Genomic DNA, 16829 nt, shown 5'->3' with positions numbered 1-16829 from the left:
CCCACGAACCAATAAATAAAGAGTTCAAGTGGGCGTCGCTCCGCCCACAAGGGGCGTGGGACGCCCCTCATACAAAAAGACACAACTCGACCATGATATCTAGCTTGTGTCCAATTTTCATCAAGATCGCATCAAACGTCACGGAGCTATGCTCTGGAAAGAGTCACAAACAGACAGACAAACAGACAGACACACAGACACAACGAAAATAGTGCTTACTGCTGGCGCCCGCGAACCAAAAATGCAGACATGTACATACGGCAGACGTATGTGACCAGAGCTCGCATTGAAGTGCCTTGATGGTGTGTACAAAACATTGAGTTTCTGTATCATATAAACCAAAGGGTGTCATTTGTAGTTCTAAATATACAGTATTTGCAAATAAAGTTGTCCGAGTCTTTTTGGAACACCCTGTATCTCGTCGTTCACTTCACCTTCCCACGTCACTCACTCGGACCTGACCACATTGCTCACCTCACCATGCCACATCATAAAAAGATGTGTGTGAACTCCGTGAAGACGCATCTCAGGTCTCTCTCAAAATACCACTTGTCGCGAGTAAATTCCACCCATCACTTTGCTGAATATGGACAAGGAGGGATCTGATTCTTCTTACATTTTATGGCGTTTCCAGAGCTGCAACGCGCCCAGGCATAACAGCGGTGAACGAAGGAGCCTTCAAGTCATCTATAAAATGGCTTGCAAACGAACAATGGAGCAGCTTGTAGAGCACTCACCAAGTGGCTTACGTCCTCAAGCAAGCACTACAATGAAGCGGTTGCTAAGGAACGACTGGCTTGGTAATAGCAAGCTGATTGGGACTAGGACATACCCGGAAAATCAAAAACATCACCGATTGCTTAACATTTTCAGATTTAAATCCACACTTTGACACTTATTTAGTTCAGACGATATCTGATCCTCAAAGCCAAAATCATATTTCAATTATATACTTTAATTTGTCCATGAGAGGTCATCGTGGAAAATCACGTCGTGTGATGCATGAAATCGCTCCAAGTTCCTAATTTGAAAGCAATGCATACAGCGATTTCATAGCTATGGAGATCAGGCATTTGACGATATCAGTGAGGAAAGTGGAAAAAAAAAATTTGAGCACTTTATCATGAAGAAACCGTTGTGGTTTGTTTGAGTCAGGGAATTTTTGAGCAGGCTGAACAAAGTGGCAGCTTAAGAACCCAGTGATGTGACAGAGCACCGAGTAAGCTAGTGTGCCGCCATCTTGGTGATGTTTTTTTTATTTTTTGTGATGAGCATCCTTAAATTTCCCCAAAACACAATTTTCATTCATGCACCACCTTGGAGTTCCCATTGCAAAGTTTGGGGCCGCTAGGTTTCATGGTTTTCGAGTTATGGAGAAGACTCAATGACTGACTGACACATGCATGCGCATGCACGCACGCACGCACACTTTTTAATAGTTGTACAGTATCGGCTAAATATATAATTTAAAGCATTGCTGTAAATGATGTTAATTTCACAACATTCGACATTCAAGTTCATTTAAATTCTAAATCTCAAAACATAGTTCCCTTCCCAAAAGTAAGAACCTTAACCTGTAAGAAGTTGAATGTTTCCCGACTGCATGGATCATCAGCTGAGCATCGTTCTTCCTTGAGGTTTCGATCCTTTCAGCCCAGAACCTCTCCAAACGGTGGATCCACAACCCCGGTCATGGATCCACATCAGTAGATTACCGATATCAATAGATCCACAACCTCAGTTGCATTCAGGCACTCAATCAACACATCAATGCAACATCACTAATCAAACTTTACTCGCAAGACGATTTGATATATTATCACATATTAGCAGAGTACCTGCCCCTCCGGACGATCTTGTTCCAAGCATGTGGCACGTTCTTCTGAAGCATACCTTTATTCGGGCGGTGTATAGGCAACTGACAGCTCTGTATAGGCAAAATAATAATAACCTGGGTTACATGCATGAAGTAAAAACATTCTAACTGCTTACAATTCAAAACACCTCACAGCATTGGAAAACGTGGGAACAAGAATACTGTCCTGTAAATGGTGGAGACTTGCAATACCCTTCCCCACCTGGAGTGGCGCAATACGATACACATTTACATAGAGAATTTACATCACTTCCGCACACCCCCCTCTCCCAAATGCAAATAACAAATGTACGTGAAAAAAATCCCCACAACTGGGATGAGGCGTTCCTTTACTTTCCCTACGCCGGTGTGTACAGAGGAATGGCTGGTTGGCCAAATAATTAAAGGCTTTCGTTTCATTCTCCACTGGCTGGTACGAGTGTTTCACACATGGCCTTTCGCTCTCGCCAATCTGCACTTCACCAGCATGGTGAGTATATTAGACACACCTGGACATGAATTGAAGGAAACCTTTATCCTGCAGCACACCAAAATACTGTTACGTTTGAGGGGGGGTATGCATTCAAAGGGTAATTAGGATGTTTAATTAGGTATGCCATGCTGTTCGAGTTTACCAGGATCTCGATGTAATAAGTAGCAATTCAGTGGTGATAAGTTGTCTAGTAAATGTTCATTTCTTCAAGGGGGAGATGATAATTGTCACGTAATTAGATAGGGACACGGGATAGGGTAAGTGTGTCTGCGTAAACCCCTTTTTGGTATTCTCTGGAGACTGGCCGTGACGTCACAGGACAGTGCAGCGGATGGCTCCGCCCCGTGATCATGATTGGCGGAAGGCGATGGCGGTGGGCCAATAAACGGCTCGATTGAAGTGACGAGGACAGAAGGATAAAAAGGTTCTGTTCGGGGTCGAAAAGGAAGAGGAAGAAGATTACAACCAGAACGATCGTGTTTTTTTTTTTGGTGTGGAAGCTGTGGCGGCAGAGAGCGTCCTGGTTGTTGTGCTGAATCGATCGTGTTCTTGATCGTGTCTTGGAGCCTTGCCGAGCCTCGTGCCTCGCTTTGGTTGGCTCTGGGGTTCTGCTGACTCGGAGTGCGGGGTCGGGCGGCGGGCGGACCTGCCTCCCTCTCCTGCTCTCGGCTTGGCGCCGGAGCTGGTTCCCTGGCGGCTGTGGGCGGACTTGGGCCAGGACCAGGAGGTCGACAGCACCGCGGTTTCTCCTGCCCCCCCTGGCGAGAGCAAGGCCGGCTCGTCCGACGCCGATCCAGGGACGGTTGCGTCCACACCACGGTCCAGCCTGACCACCAGAAATAGCTACGTTTTGTGTGTGTGTGTGTGTGTGTGTGTGTGTGTGTGTGTGTGTGTGTGTGTGTGTGTGTGTGTGTGTGTGTGTGTGTGTGTGTGTGCGTGCTTGGCGCCTTAGAAGGTTAGAGATCTCTATATTCATTGGAATTGTCTGTGTTTTTCCCCACGCCCGATCCCACACCATCCCGTCGAATCGCCCCGGATCCCTCTTCTTGCCGAGTCTTGTTATTTCTGGTGAAAATAAAAACAAATAAACATCATCAACTCAGTGAAAAGCGACTCGTGCCACCTTCCTCGTCCCGTGTGCGGTAGAGCGATTAGAACCGCCATGTTTGGGTTATAAACAAATAAATCGCCTCCATCGTTTCGGCTCATTCTACGTTGGCGGAACTGTTCAAGTCCCGTGGATGTCACAATACATTGGAATAACTAGTCTTCGTGGAGGCTTGTGTTTAGATTTGTCAGCAGGCAAGTCAAGCTAAGTGGGTACAAATTGAATTGCATTTCCAAATGCATTTCCAACACTCAAAACATCAGCCACACCTCGTTTCTCAGAGCAGTTAACATACTATTATCGGCTTTCAGTTGATATGATCCAATAGTGGACTGGAGTAGTCTGGTTTGTGTTTGTTGTGCTGGTAGCACTTGTATGATAAAATCTATTTGTGTGCCACACAGAGGGAGGTTTCTACTATTGTAACCATACTACTTATTAACACAGCAAAACTACAAAAAAAACACAAAACACAAAAAAAGATGTAAATTTAACTTCCGCATAGTCAAAAACATATATTTTGACACCAAGATCATTCAAATTGGAGTATTCTGTGAAATTTTATGGCAAAAATAATATGTGTTGAAAATGGCGGCCATCTTGAGAAATGGCAAGCATCTTGAAATTTCCGGTGGCTAACGGACTTTTTTCTAAAAGTGGTCCCTGGTGAGTATTCACGCCAATTTTGGTGATGCTTCACCATTTTAAAGATTCCCCTGAAATATTCACTTTTCTGCAGAGCGAATACAACAATGCCTTGAATGGTTGAAGAAGTAAAACTCTTACCAATTAATTAAACGATGTTCACATGTCACGGGACAGTGACCAAAAGGGAGTCCTATAGAGGTCGGAGTAAACAGCTTGATCTTTGATAAATAGCAGATGCCAATTGCTTTTACGTCAGATGACAGTGGTTAATCCGGAACATCACTTGATGTAAAAGTCAGAGATATCACAAATATTGTAATTAAAGGCTCGGACAGACTTCAATATGCTATAGCATTAGCCACAACATGCTGCCACAAAAAAACATTGCATCTCAGGAAATAGATCAATGTCAACCAATAAACCCAGGTGCACAGCGTTTTCACAAAGTGCTTGAAATGGCCTTCCATTAGCAATGAAATTGCTATTTTCGAGTTATGACTCATTTATAAAGTACAGTATTTGGATTGTTTCATTATTTTATATTTATATTTGGATTCGTTATTCTACAGTTATATTTGGATTGTTTTGGGGGATTTCTGCAGCACCACTTGTGATGCAAAATAAAGATGCCAAACCCAGATTACTGTGTGAGAACATAATGTTTTCCTTTAAACTGTTGCAGTTCCTTTGGTGGAGCTCCTGAAGGGCATTACAGTCTATACCGAGACCAAATCCTCTTTATGTATTTATCTATTTGCCAAATCCTCTTTAGTTATCTATTTACTGAGACCAAATCCTCTTCATCTCTTTATTATTCATTTTGCTTCATCAATCTCTGACTGGAAAATCCTTTGTCTATTTCCTGATGACTCCACCCTCTGCCATGACATCCCTCATCCTTCAGACAGACGGGCTGGCAGCCTCTTGCCTCTCTTCAGACCTTGAAAAAAAATCACAAGCTGTTCAAACACTTGGAATATGTCTTTCAATCCAGACAAATCTCACACTTACTAGTTCTCTCCGAAAGGAACATCTGGCAAACCCTCCTATCTACTGTCTTAAGAGGAAGTTCAGTCATTCAAACTCCTGGGTCACACTATCAGCCATGATCTTTCTTGAGCAAACCACATTTCAAATTTGGCCTCCAAAGCCAACCGCTACCTGGGCATCCTCCGTCGTGTAAAGTCCTTTCTTGCGCACCTGAACTCCTATTCACAAAGCTTTCATCCACAGCCTGATGGAGTATGCTCTCACCTCTGGGGCTGGCTTTAGCTTGTTCGAAGGAAAACACTTTTGTTTTAGCTTGTTTGAAGGAAAACAAAATATTTTACATCGGAAATCTTATTCATGCAAAAACGGTTATATTGTTGAAGATTCGGCGGCACTTAACAGCACCGCCGTCTCGGGGGTTATAACGCCGGCAAGTTCGGCACAGGTCTCAGGTCACGCGCCTCAGATCACGATACCAACGTACACCTGAGCCACACCAGTTGGGGAAATAGACCCCGGCTACAGACTGGGTTTGTCAGAGACCGAGCGAAGTCTGCCAGTCTGTAGCCCGTTTTGGTTTTAAATACAAATCGAGCGGATTGTTCCTCGGCGCGGCACGAATAAATTCAAGGCGGCAAATTTCATATAGCTCAGCCAGATTTATTGGGGGAACATGGGGAACACGACACAAGCAAAGCATTCACTACAATATTATAATTAATCTATAACACGCTCTTAACTAGGGATCTACGGATACGGGTTTCGAAGGGGGCCCTAGCGAAATAAGCCTTTGGCCTGGACAACATGCAGACAAGACACGGAGTACTTGGGGGTGCCTCATGGATGAGAGGACTTGTTTGTGAGGCACGAATGCGGCTCGTGACAATCCGATGTCGTCGGATTTGAGCACCCAGCTCGAGCACACAACGTGGCAAGATGGCGCTCGTACTCCTTTTGTCGGCACCGCTCACGCACCAGCCTCGGCGCGTCCAGCCCCCGTAAGGTCGATGGCACAGGAGCTAAAGATCCGGTGTGATCCAGCTGGCCTCTCAACAGGTCCAGTATGTGAATCCAGGCCAAGGAGGAACAACTCGTCGAGTCACCCCTCATGAAGCAGATCCCAGACTCTCACTGCAGCCAGTTCCTCTCGCCTTTCGGGGCGGGCTTCTTGGGACCGCCACTGGGGACCCGTGATTGGTCCATCCTTCGAGTTTTCAGCCGCTCTCCACCAATGGGTTGCTGACACGTCTCGTTGACTGACACTGTCAGAGCGCTGGGCGGGGGCTAGTTCGGAGGAAGGAAGGAAGAAGAAGAACGCGCCTCTCAGTACACCACCACCGTATGAACACTGGACAGCCTGCTACACCTGCCGACACACATGATTACCAAACAACCTGGCTAAACATGCATTTAAGGGGGATCTGGGCTGATCCTATATTTAATAACCCACTAAGGGCCCATTTCCGCAACAATATTTCCCTAAAACAAGTATTTTTCATAACACATTAGCTTGGTCTGACCCCATTTTCGTCTACATATCACTGTTCTCATGCAGAAATGCTTGTTGTTCATCAAATAGTGTGTTTTACCTTGTTCTAAGCTTTAAAAAGAAAATATAAGGGTATGTTCTTTTGAACATACAAGTCCCCTTGGACCATGAAACTATCGTTCTTGTTGTTAAAGGCCGTTATGGGAACAGAGAAGTAAGGGTATGTTTAGCAGCGTCATCATGGTTGGCGTCTCGCAATATAATATATTAGCGCGATTAAAAATACCGTTTTTTCCTCGCATCTACATGTCTGTCAAAAAAGCAGTGTCAAGGTGCACAACTACAGCTCATAACCTATCCATTAAGGTGTTTTTCGCCCCCCCCCCCTGCTTTCACGTTTTCATGCCACTGTCCACACAAAAGTCATCAATCAATTCCATACAGAGTCCAGGGGACTCAAAAATTCCATAAGAAACCACATTCACCAAAAACTTTTGAATTTGTCTAATACAAGCGTTTTTCACAACATATTTGCTCGTTTTGATTCCATTTTTGTCAATATAGCTCACCTAATGCATAAACGGCATTGTTCATCAAATAATGTGTATTTTACCTTGTTCCAAACTAAAAATACATTTTAGTTAAATGTTCCAAACTAAAAATACAATAATAGTAAATACATTTTACACAAGAAAACTTATTCACACAAAAACGGTTTTATTTGCCTAAAACAAGCATTTTTAACAAGACTTAAGATTGCTTTGACCCCACTTTTATTCCAAATCACGATTCTAATAAGATACACCCGTTTTTCCTCCATTAGTGTGTATTTTAGCTTGTTCGAAGGAAAACAAAATATTTTACACAAGAAACCTTATTCATGTCATAAAACGGTCTATTTGCTTAAATCAATAGTTTTACCATTAAATTAGGTTGTTTTGACCCTGTTTTTGTTCTATATCACAATTCCAATGCAGAAACACATCTTTATCTTCAAATGGTGTGTATTTTAGTTTGCTCTAAGCAAAACTACATTTTCCAAATCAAACCTTATTCATGCCTAAACGGTATTATTTGCCAAAAACAAGTGTTTTTAACAACAAATAAGGTGATTTTGAGCCTACTTTTTGTTCCAAATTAAATTTCTAATGCAGAAATGCATGTTTCTTATGAAATAGTGTGTATTTTAGCTTGTTCTAAGCAAAATACAATATTTTGCACAAGAAGCCTGATGAATGCAAAAACGGTCATATTTACCTAAAGCAAGTGTTTTTAAAAATACATTCCTTTTTCTGACCCCACTTTTTTATTCCAAACCATGATTCTCATGTAAAAATACGTGTTTTTCCATCAAATAGTGTATATTTAGCTTGTTCTATATTGAAAACAATATTTTGCACAAGAAACCTAATTCAGGCAAACTCAGTTGATTTTTAACGAATATAAACGTTTTTAACAACACATTAGCTTGTACTGAAGCCTGGTGTTGGCTTCGTTGTTGGGGTGGCTTGGGATCCTAGGGTCCTGAGTTCAAGCCCCGTTGGGCCGCTGAATTAATACACCAGGAGGTTGACTCAGCCTGTCATCCTTCCGATGTCGGCAAAATGAGTACCAGTGCACTGGTAAGGGGGACATTGCATGAGTGGCATAGCCGCGTCCCAACCGATGATGATGAGTGAGAGAGTGAGAGAGTGAGAGAGTGAGAGAGTGAGAGAGTGAGTGAGAGAGTGAGTGAGAGAGTGAGTGAGAGAGTGAGTGAGAGAGTGAGTGAGAGAGTGAGTGATAGAGAGAGTGATAGAGAGAGTGATAGAGAGAGTGATAGAGAGAGTGATAGAGAGAGTGATAGAGAGAGTGAGAGTGAGAGTGAGAGTGAGAGTGAGAGTGAGAGTGAGAGTGAGAGTGAGAGTGAGAGTGAGAGTGAGAGTGAGAGTGAGAGTGAGAGTGAGAGTGAGAGTGAGAGTGAGAGTGAGAGTGAGAGTGAGAGTGAGAGAGAGAGAGATAGAGAGAGAGAGAGAGAGAGAGAGAGAGAGAGAGAGAGAGAGAGAGAGTTTTTTTATTCTCTACATCACGATGCTCATACATAAACTCGTGTTTTTCATCAAATAGTGTGTGTTTCAGCTAGGTCTAAGCAAAATAAAATATTTTACACAAGAAACCTAATTCACCAAAAATGGTTGAATTTGCCTAATACAAGTGTTTTTAACAACACATTAGCTTGTTCTGATCCCGTTTTATTGTCGACATCACCAAGCCAATGCAGAAACGAGTGTTTTTCATCAAATAGTGTGTATTTTAGTTTGCTCTAAGCAAAACTACATTTTCCAAAAAAAAACCTTATTCATGCCTAAACGGTATTATTTGCCAAAAACAAGCGTTTTAAACAACAAATAAGGTAATTTTGAGCCTACTTTTTGTTCCAAATTAAATTTCTAATGCAGAAATGCATGTTTCTTATGAAATAGTGTGTACTTTAGCTTGTTCTAAGCAAAATACAATATTTTGCACAAGAAGCCATATTAATGCAAAAACGGTCATATTTATCAAAAACAAGTGTTTTAACAATACATTAGCTTTTTCTGACCCCATTTGTTGTTCCAAGTGGAGAAAGGCATGTTTTTCATGAAAGAGTGTGTATTTTAGCTTGTTCTAAGAAAAACAATATTTTACACAAGAAACCTAATCTTATTTGCCTAAAACAAGCATTTTTAACAAGACTTTAGGTTATTTTCAACGTGCTTTTGTTCCAAATCACGACTCTAATGCAGAAACACATGTTTTTTTCCTCAATTAGTGTGTGTTTTAGCTTCTACGTAAAAGAAACATTTTACACAAGAAACCTTCTTCATGCAAAAACGGTCTAATTTTCCGATAAAAAACATTTTTAACACATGAGCTTGGTTTGGTCTGCCCTCATTTTGGTTCCAAACCACTTTTCTAATTAATAAACATTTGTTTCTCAGCAAATAGTGTGTATTTTAGCTTGCACTCAGCCAAACAACACATTTTACACAAGAAACCTCTCATGTATAAACGGTCTCGTATACCAAATAAAAGAGTTTGCAACAACACATTCAGGTCAGGTCAGGTATCGGAGCATACATTGGAGCAGCGCGTCGCTCCATCCACTTTCCACCAGAACTTCAGTGGCCTCTGTCTGGCAATCCCCCAGGCAGATGCCTGGCTCATCGCCATATCTTTGAGATGCCGATAAAGCTGCTGCAACCACGAGGAATGGGGTTGGCACAATGGCGTCCTCTGCTCACAAGGCTCCCTCGCTGAGAGAATCTGGTGAGCAGGATCAGCATCAGGAAAACGAGCCACACGTCCATATAGCCACAGCTGACGCTCCGGACTATACAGGTAACAAATCGCATTTGAGTCTCTCTCAGCAACCGCTCGTTGGACACAAAGTCTGACTAGCGATAGCCAAGGATTCTTCAAAGAGACCTGGTACCAAAGTAATTAAGTCTCCGTCTCAGATCCCTGGTCAGAGTTCAAGTCTCACATCCATAGAGCAAGACTGGAAGCACCAAGGACCGGAAGACTCGGACTTTCGTCTTCCCACATTGGTAAAGGCCCGGTCACACCTTGACGTTTTAGCCAGCGATGGCAACGTATAAAAATGTATCTAAAACGCTGGCTTAAGTTGAACTTTTGATGTTTTTTTTTTAAAGATTCGGACGTATTCATAGCGACTTGGTCTTATGTATAACGCAATGGTAACGGACGCAGAACGTTTCGTTGTGTTATAGATAACTTATACCAACGAATGCTGAACCTGTTGTCGGCCTACACAACCGATGCCCAACGATAGTCTAACTTAGGCATAGCGTGTTGCAAGCATCGCCGACGATGTCGTGACGTAGCCTATTAAAAGGCTGACGCACAACGATTCGAATCATAACTGCCGTAGAAATGGAAGTGTCAACATCGCGGTCACACCTTGGCGATCTTGCCAACGTATGCCGACCTAAGAAAAATGTGTCTAAAACGTTGGGGCACGTCAAATACGGTATGAGTAAGTTTGGTATACGTGAGTAGAATGCTAAAGTACGCTATCATACGTCGTAGTAAGTAGAGTACGTCAAGAAATTTTAAACATGTTCAAAATTTTACGACGTACTCGGCGTATGACACACGTTCCGCATGCGATGGGGATAAGTTTTACACATGATATGTGGACGCTTACACACGTCCACAAAGGCTACTTATAAGCTACTCATAAGTCGAAACACGTCGCGGTAATGTATTTTTTACGCGAAACTTATTTCTAACTTATGTTTGACGTGCTTTGAACCTATTATTTACGTAGTCCCAACACACATCGACGTATGTAGACGTATTCCAATGACGTCTTCCGGTCAACAAAAAAAAATAAATGAACGTGTTTCTAGCTTACAACTGCCATATAAAGACGTGTTCCCAGCGGTTTTGGGAATTGGTATATAAAAATGCTGCTCATAAAAGGGGAACCCAACAGTGTTTTCGAGTCCTTTTTGAGTCGATGTCCATGTCAGCAGTAACAGTATCAGTATCAGTATTAGTATTAGTAGTGGTTTGTTCATGTTGGCAGTAGTAGGTGAGTGTGAGGGGGAGGGTGTGGGTTATGATGGATCGTCCTTGCGTTTAACGATTTAAATGATAAACTCAACGATTTAAATGGCTGCATCTCCACTATTGAAAGTAGACGCTTGCGCTCAACAATTGGATTTTTTTTACACTCAACGACTTTTAAACGGTACCACTCAGCTATTTTCATTGTTTACAATGAACAATTTAAATTGCTGTCACTCGCCTTTGTTTTTTGACGCTGGGGTTTTGAAATATGAAGCGTTTCTTCTGAACGTGTTAAAACGCTCAAACTCGACTATTTTAAATAGACGCTGCCGATGGACAATTGGAATCATAGCCAAGCTAGACATCGAAGTGTGAACATCCTCGTCATGCCGAAGAAAAGTTTGAAGAATGCTGCAAATAAGTGTCCTGGCCGTGGCCGTGGACGCTGACGCAAGGACGATCCATTATACCGAAGTCTTTCAGCCTATGAGTAACTTAAAAGTAACGTCCGTCGATGTGTGGCAACGATCGCGTAACGTGCCAACAACACGTTAATCATAGGTTAGAAATAAGTTTCAGGTACGCTAAACATTACCTCGGCGTGTCTCAACTTATGATTAACTTACAAGTAGCATGTGTTGACGTCTGTCAACGATCGCAGACCGTGCATACAACTTGTGGTCAGCGTAGCAGAACGTGTGAGTCATACGCCGGCATACGTCGTGAAATTTCAAGCATGAAAAAATTTGAGGACAACCAAAAAGTACAACGTTTAAAGCCAACGTACAACGACGTATGGCAGTGTTTTTCAGCGTGCTCTCAATGTTATCAAAACTTACCAATAACGTATTCAACGTGTGCCAGCGTTTTAGAAAAAAAAATCAAAAATCGGCATACGTTGGCTAAAACGTCAAGGTGTGACCGGGCCTTAAGAGCAGCGCCACACCCCATGATCCAGTGAATCCATGACTCCCCAGGCCGGACCCAGACGTCTGTTGACCTCTGGCTCACAGCCAGCAGAGACATGATTATCACTGCCATGGTAAGTGAATCTCTCCATGACTTCTGCATCCTCACCACAAACAGGTACAGACAGGAAAGCAGTATCCAAGATGTCATTGAAAGGCTGGATCTTAGTTTTGACCCAGGAAACCCGTAATTCCAGAGGCTTGACTCCTCGTCCAGCACCTTGAGGGCCCCCCAAAGGATCTCGAGTCTCCGCAAAGATGACTGCATCATCTGCGAAATCAAGGTCAGAGATCTTGACATTCCCAAACGATGCACCGCAGCTTGATCTCTCCAACATCCTCCCCAGAATCCAGTCCATATAAGTACTGAAAAGTATGGGGGCCAGTACACACCCCTGATGAACTCCAGTATCCACTGGAAATAAGTCAGAGATGGAACCACCACATCTCACAGCACTTTCAGTACCAGAGTATAGTTCAGACGTCAGATTAATCGGTTTTAGTGGCACCCCACGAAGACCAATAATCTTCCAGAGGGCATCCCGATTCACTATATCAAATGCTTTTACAGAGATCAACATCGGGTGCAAGCAGCCCTTGTGAAACTCTCGTCTGCGTTTGGTGAGGACACGAAGAGCAAGGATATGGTCAATCGTTGACCTCTTTGGTGTAAAGCCTGACTGTGAACCCTTTCAAGAATTATCTGAGCAAAGACCTTGCCCGGCATTGAGAGTGTCGTCACCCCTCGGTAGTTGTTGCAGTCTTGGCGATCACCCTTCCGTTTCCAGAGAGGGACAACAAGGGTCCTCTTCCAGTCAGTTGGGATGATGCCTGTCTTCCAGGCAGAGCACAGACCTGAATGCAACGACACGAGTGCAGCATTTCCACCAGCCTTGAGAAGTTCGGCATGGATGCCACAGATCTCAGAAGCTTTACCCCCATTTCAACCTGTTCAGCACAGCCTGTGTTTCCACAAACGTCAGCAATAGGGATTGTAATACCCCTGACATCCAACTCGACAGCTGGTGGATCAGCCTAATACAGCCGCTCAAAGTAACTGGCCCAGCAGGCCTTCACTTCGAACTCCTCTGTCAAGAACTCACCACCCTCTGCAATAACTGCAGAAGCTGAGGGACAAGCTTGGACGAACGCAATGCGCGAATTCCCCTGTAAGCAGAACGAGAATCACTTGACCACAGGTGATGCTCTACCCTCTCACAGATTCATCACACATAGGCCTCCTTGTATACACTTGGTGCACGCACAGCTTTACGCCTCAGCTCCCTGAACAGCTCAACTCTGCCATTCAGCCTGGCCCTGTGACTCTGGTCAATGTTCTCCACTGTCCTGTGAGAGACCTCCGGTGAGTTTTTCGGTGAGTGAGTGAAATTCTTCTTCACCCTCTGGTGAGTTCCAAGACAACCACCTGCAACATCAAGTACGGTGGTCTTGAAGGCACTCCACTACTCTTCAGGATCCCCCAAAGCAACAAGACCCCCAAATCTCCACTCAGCCTGTTCACAAACTCCTCAGATACCCTCTCATCCTTGAGCTTGCCAACATCCAGCCTTGGCTGGGATAGTACCATTCTCCTGGATTTAAGCTTGCACTTCAGAGTTGCTACAACAAGCCTGTGGTCGGTATTGAGGAACTGACCACTCTGGTAGACCGTGCAGTTCTGGATCATCTTCCAGCGACCATCACTGAGCACATGGTCAATCTCCTTTGGCACACCACCAGCGTTGGAGTACCAAGTCCAGCGATGAGCCTGTGGGTGCTGAAACCATGAACCAGTCACCCAAAGTCCATGACTTCTTGGAAAGTCAAGGAACTTAGTGCAATTCTGGTTCACAGTTCCAGACCCACGGGGACCAACACATGCCTCATAACCATCCCTATCAGTTCCAGTCGATGCACTGAAATCCCCCAAGACTCGAAGAGTATCTCACCTGGGGCACTGATCAACCACAGGCTCGAGTGTAGCATAGAATGCGTCCTTCACGGTGACATTACTCACCTTAGGGGAGCATATATAGAGACTCGGGGAAATGACACCCAAGGAGTGACGAATCCTTTGTCTCATAATATGTTCGTTGACCGGTGTCACCTCAATTTTCATTGATGTCGGCTTATTGGATACAGCTACAGCAACTTCTTGGGTATGGTAACCATCAGAGCGACCAGTCCAATAGAAGGTGTAACCACCCACTATAATCTCGCCGCAATCCAGTCTCCGAACCTCAGAGAGTGCTGCAATACGGATGTACAAACACTTGAGCTCAGATGACAGCAGAGACAGGTGATCATCCTCTCTTTGGGATAGGACATTCCAGGCACCCACCTGAAGGGACCGCCTCGAGTTAACCCATGGAGACCGCAGTCTGGTGGATGACACCTTAGCACCACCCGATGCACACTCTTGCAACCTGATCCGGGTAGGTTACCCCATGGTTTTCCTCCTATCCTCAAAGATTGGGGGTCCTGAAGGCTTTGCCCCAATCCCATCATCCAGTGAGCTGCCCTGTGAAGGCAAGCTGCACAGGAGGATCTCCCACAGAGTGGGTTTTCAGATTTCTTTGTTGTACGTTTTGTGGAATGAAGGGTTTTATGGTGGCCGGAGGGCAAATCCTGCCACCAACCTCCTAATAAGAAGTAACCCAACTGCAGGAGGATGTCCGCAGATAAAGTTGGGCACTAGATATGGATGGCTGTTGGCTCACAAAGAGTTACTCTGCCCTTTGACAAGTTTTCTTTTCAATCCTGCTGGGTATCCATATCCGGACACCCTCCTCGCCAGGAATCCTAGTGGGGGGGAGGGTTTTGTCGCCGACAACCCGACCATGAAACAGGTTAGCACAGGTTTACATGATACCTGTAGCAAGTCATAGATCTCATCTGGCCTGACCTAACAATATGCCTGGGCGAAACACCCTTGAGTGTTCTGGCAAAAAATGATATCTAGCACAAGATCTCAAAAAGTTTTGGTCGGATTTGGATGAAAGTTGGTAGACTGGTTGGGTGTGTGACAAAGAAGAAGATTTTGATTTAAGTTAAGATCTGGATCTGGAAACGAGAATTTTTAAGTGAATTCTTCACCATTTAGAGATGGGGTCAAAATTGATATATAGCATGATACTTCAAAAAGTTGTGGATGGATTATTTGGGTAGGTGACATAAATAAGCCAATTACATTTTGTTTATGGTCTGGCTACAGATCTGGCCTTTCAATCAGACACAAAACACAAACTGTTCAGTTTGGTGAAGGTATGCACTCTATTGAGTGCCGTTCTCGTTGACTTTGCTTTTATGAAGCATGAACAAAGAAACCAATTCAAGAGTCTCCATTTTATAAAATGTTTTTATCCTGTAAAAATAATTTTAATATATTAATAGAGCACGTACATTGCTTTATAATCACAGATTCCATAGCGAGAAATGTTTGTTAGTAATTCAGCCATTAATAAATAATTATAGTTCACTATCTGTCATCCCTCGTTTGTTCCTATTTAGAAAGCTGGAATAAAAGAAATGATGGACATCTCCAGGGGTTTAACATTAACAACTCTCATTTGGTGCTTTGCAAATCACTTCCTCCTATTTGAGTTCTGTGACCCCAATGGAAGGCAAATGTGTTTTCCCTACAGATATAATTTCAATATTAAAAGTGAGAATTCAGCACACATATAACCAATGACTTATCAACTGATGATTATTATTGAACCGACGTTCCAAGTAAGTGAATGATGTATCTATTTTGTGAGCTGATGTTTTAAAATGCAAGAAGTGGAATTTAAATTGAACAATTTGCTACAACAGGAGGGTTTACCGATAAGGTTGTGGCTTTAAAGAGAAATAGATTCATATAATTAAAGGAAATGGCAGTTAAAAGGTTGTAAAAGGGCTCAGGTGGTAGACATAGATATGTTGAGAGTAACAATGAAAAATGATTATATTCGGTGCAGAGCATATCACCAGAAATGATCTTTTTTGGAAATTGAACACCCATACCAAAACATAAAGTACAATGGAGAGTTAAACAACTCCAATTTATGGCATTGATTGCATTTATAACTTCATTAGTTTACGTGTGAGTGTTATTTTATGTATCAGTGTGGCTTTAAAATGTCACAGACATTTTGAACAACGTTTCAATATCATTTGAAAAGTTATTAGCAAATCACCTTCCAAAATAGTGATATTGTATTATTGGCTTGCTAAAACTAACTGATAATCAAACATTCAACTCCAATATTTAAGACTACAATAAATTCTTTAACAAACCTCAATATTCCCACCTTCTTGGGTCATCGGCTGAGCCAAGTTTTTCTCACACATCTTTCACAATCAAAGGAAAGGATTCTCAGGACATTGATTAAAAGCTTTTCTCACCAATGTGAAAAGCAACGAGAAGCTGACATTAATCCTTCATCCTCCTTTGCTCCATTGAAGGGTGAATGCCTGAAACATCACTTTCTCCTCGTCTCCCATGGTGGGTCGTAAACCTCAATCAACATGATGTTAATTTCATGAATTGTTCCACATGTTCATCAACTCAGATCGATAATAATGTTCACCAGCAAAACTTCGTCTTCGTTCTTTCACAAACCGGCTCGTAAAGCCTGATTTTCACCTATTGGTGGCAAATGCCTTCTCTCTGTAAAAGACACCATGGGATTTACAATGTCCAAATATTAATAATGGCAGATGGGACCCTACCTTAA

General features: G+C 43.1%; 1 protein-coding gene across 5 annotated transcripts in view; it reads right to left on the bottom strand.

Moving 5' to 3' along the window:
• Nucleotides 1–16829, bottom strand: part of LOC147017726 (uncharacterized) — a 422376-nt gene that overhangs the window by 107677 nt on the left and 297870 nt on the right. For 3 of the 5 annotated variants that reach the window (XR_015049612.1, XM_085847591.1, XM_085847590.1), the window contains exon 5: nucleotides 1839–1927. Coding sequence is in view for 2 of the 5 variants with exons in the window: in XM_085847591.1 (XP_085703717.1) it covers nucleotides 1839–1927 (89 nt within the window). In the remaining 3 variants the exon portion in view is untranslated. Of the gene's footprint in view, nucleotides 1–1574; nucleotides 1928–16497; nucleotides 16763–16829 lie in introns of all 5 variants that reach the window. The other 2 variants (XR_015049613.1, XR_015049614.1) reach the window with 2 other exon arrangements.

This window comes from Eptatretus burgeri, chromosome 11, assembly GCF_056783735.1.
Source record: "Eptatretus burgeri isolate ZD-2024b chromosome 11, Ebu_testis_v1, whole genome shotgun sequence".
Taxonomy (NCBI): Eukaryota; Metazoa; Chordata; class Myxini; order Myxiniformes; family Myxinidae; genus Eptatretus; species Eptatretus burgeri.
The sequence above is the reverse complement of the archived record's forward strand: the minus strand, read 5'-3'. Positions and strand labels throughout refer to the sequence as shown.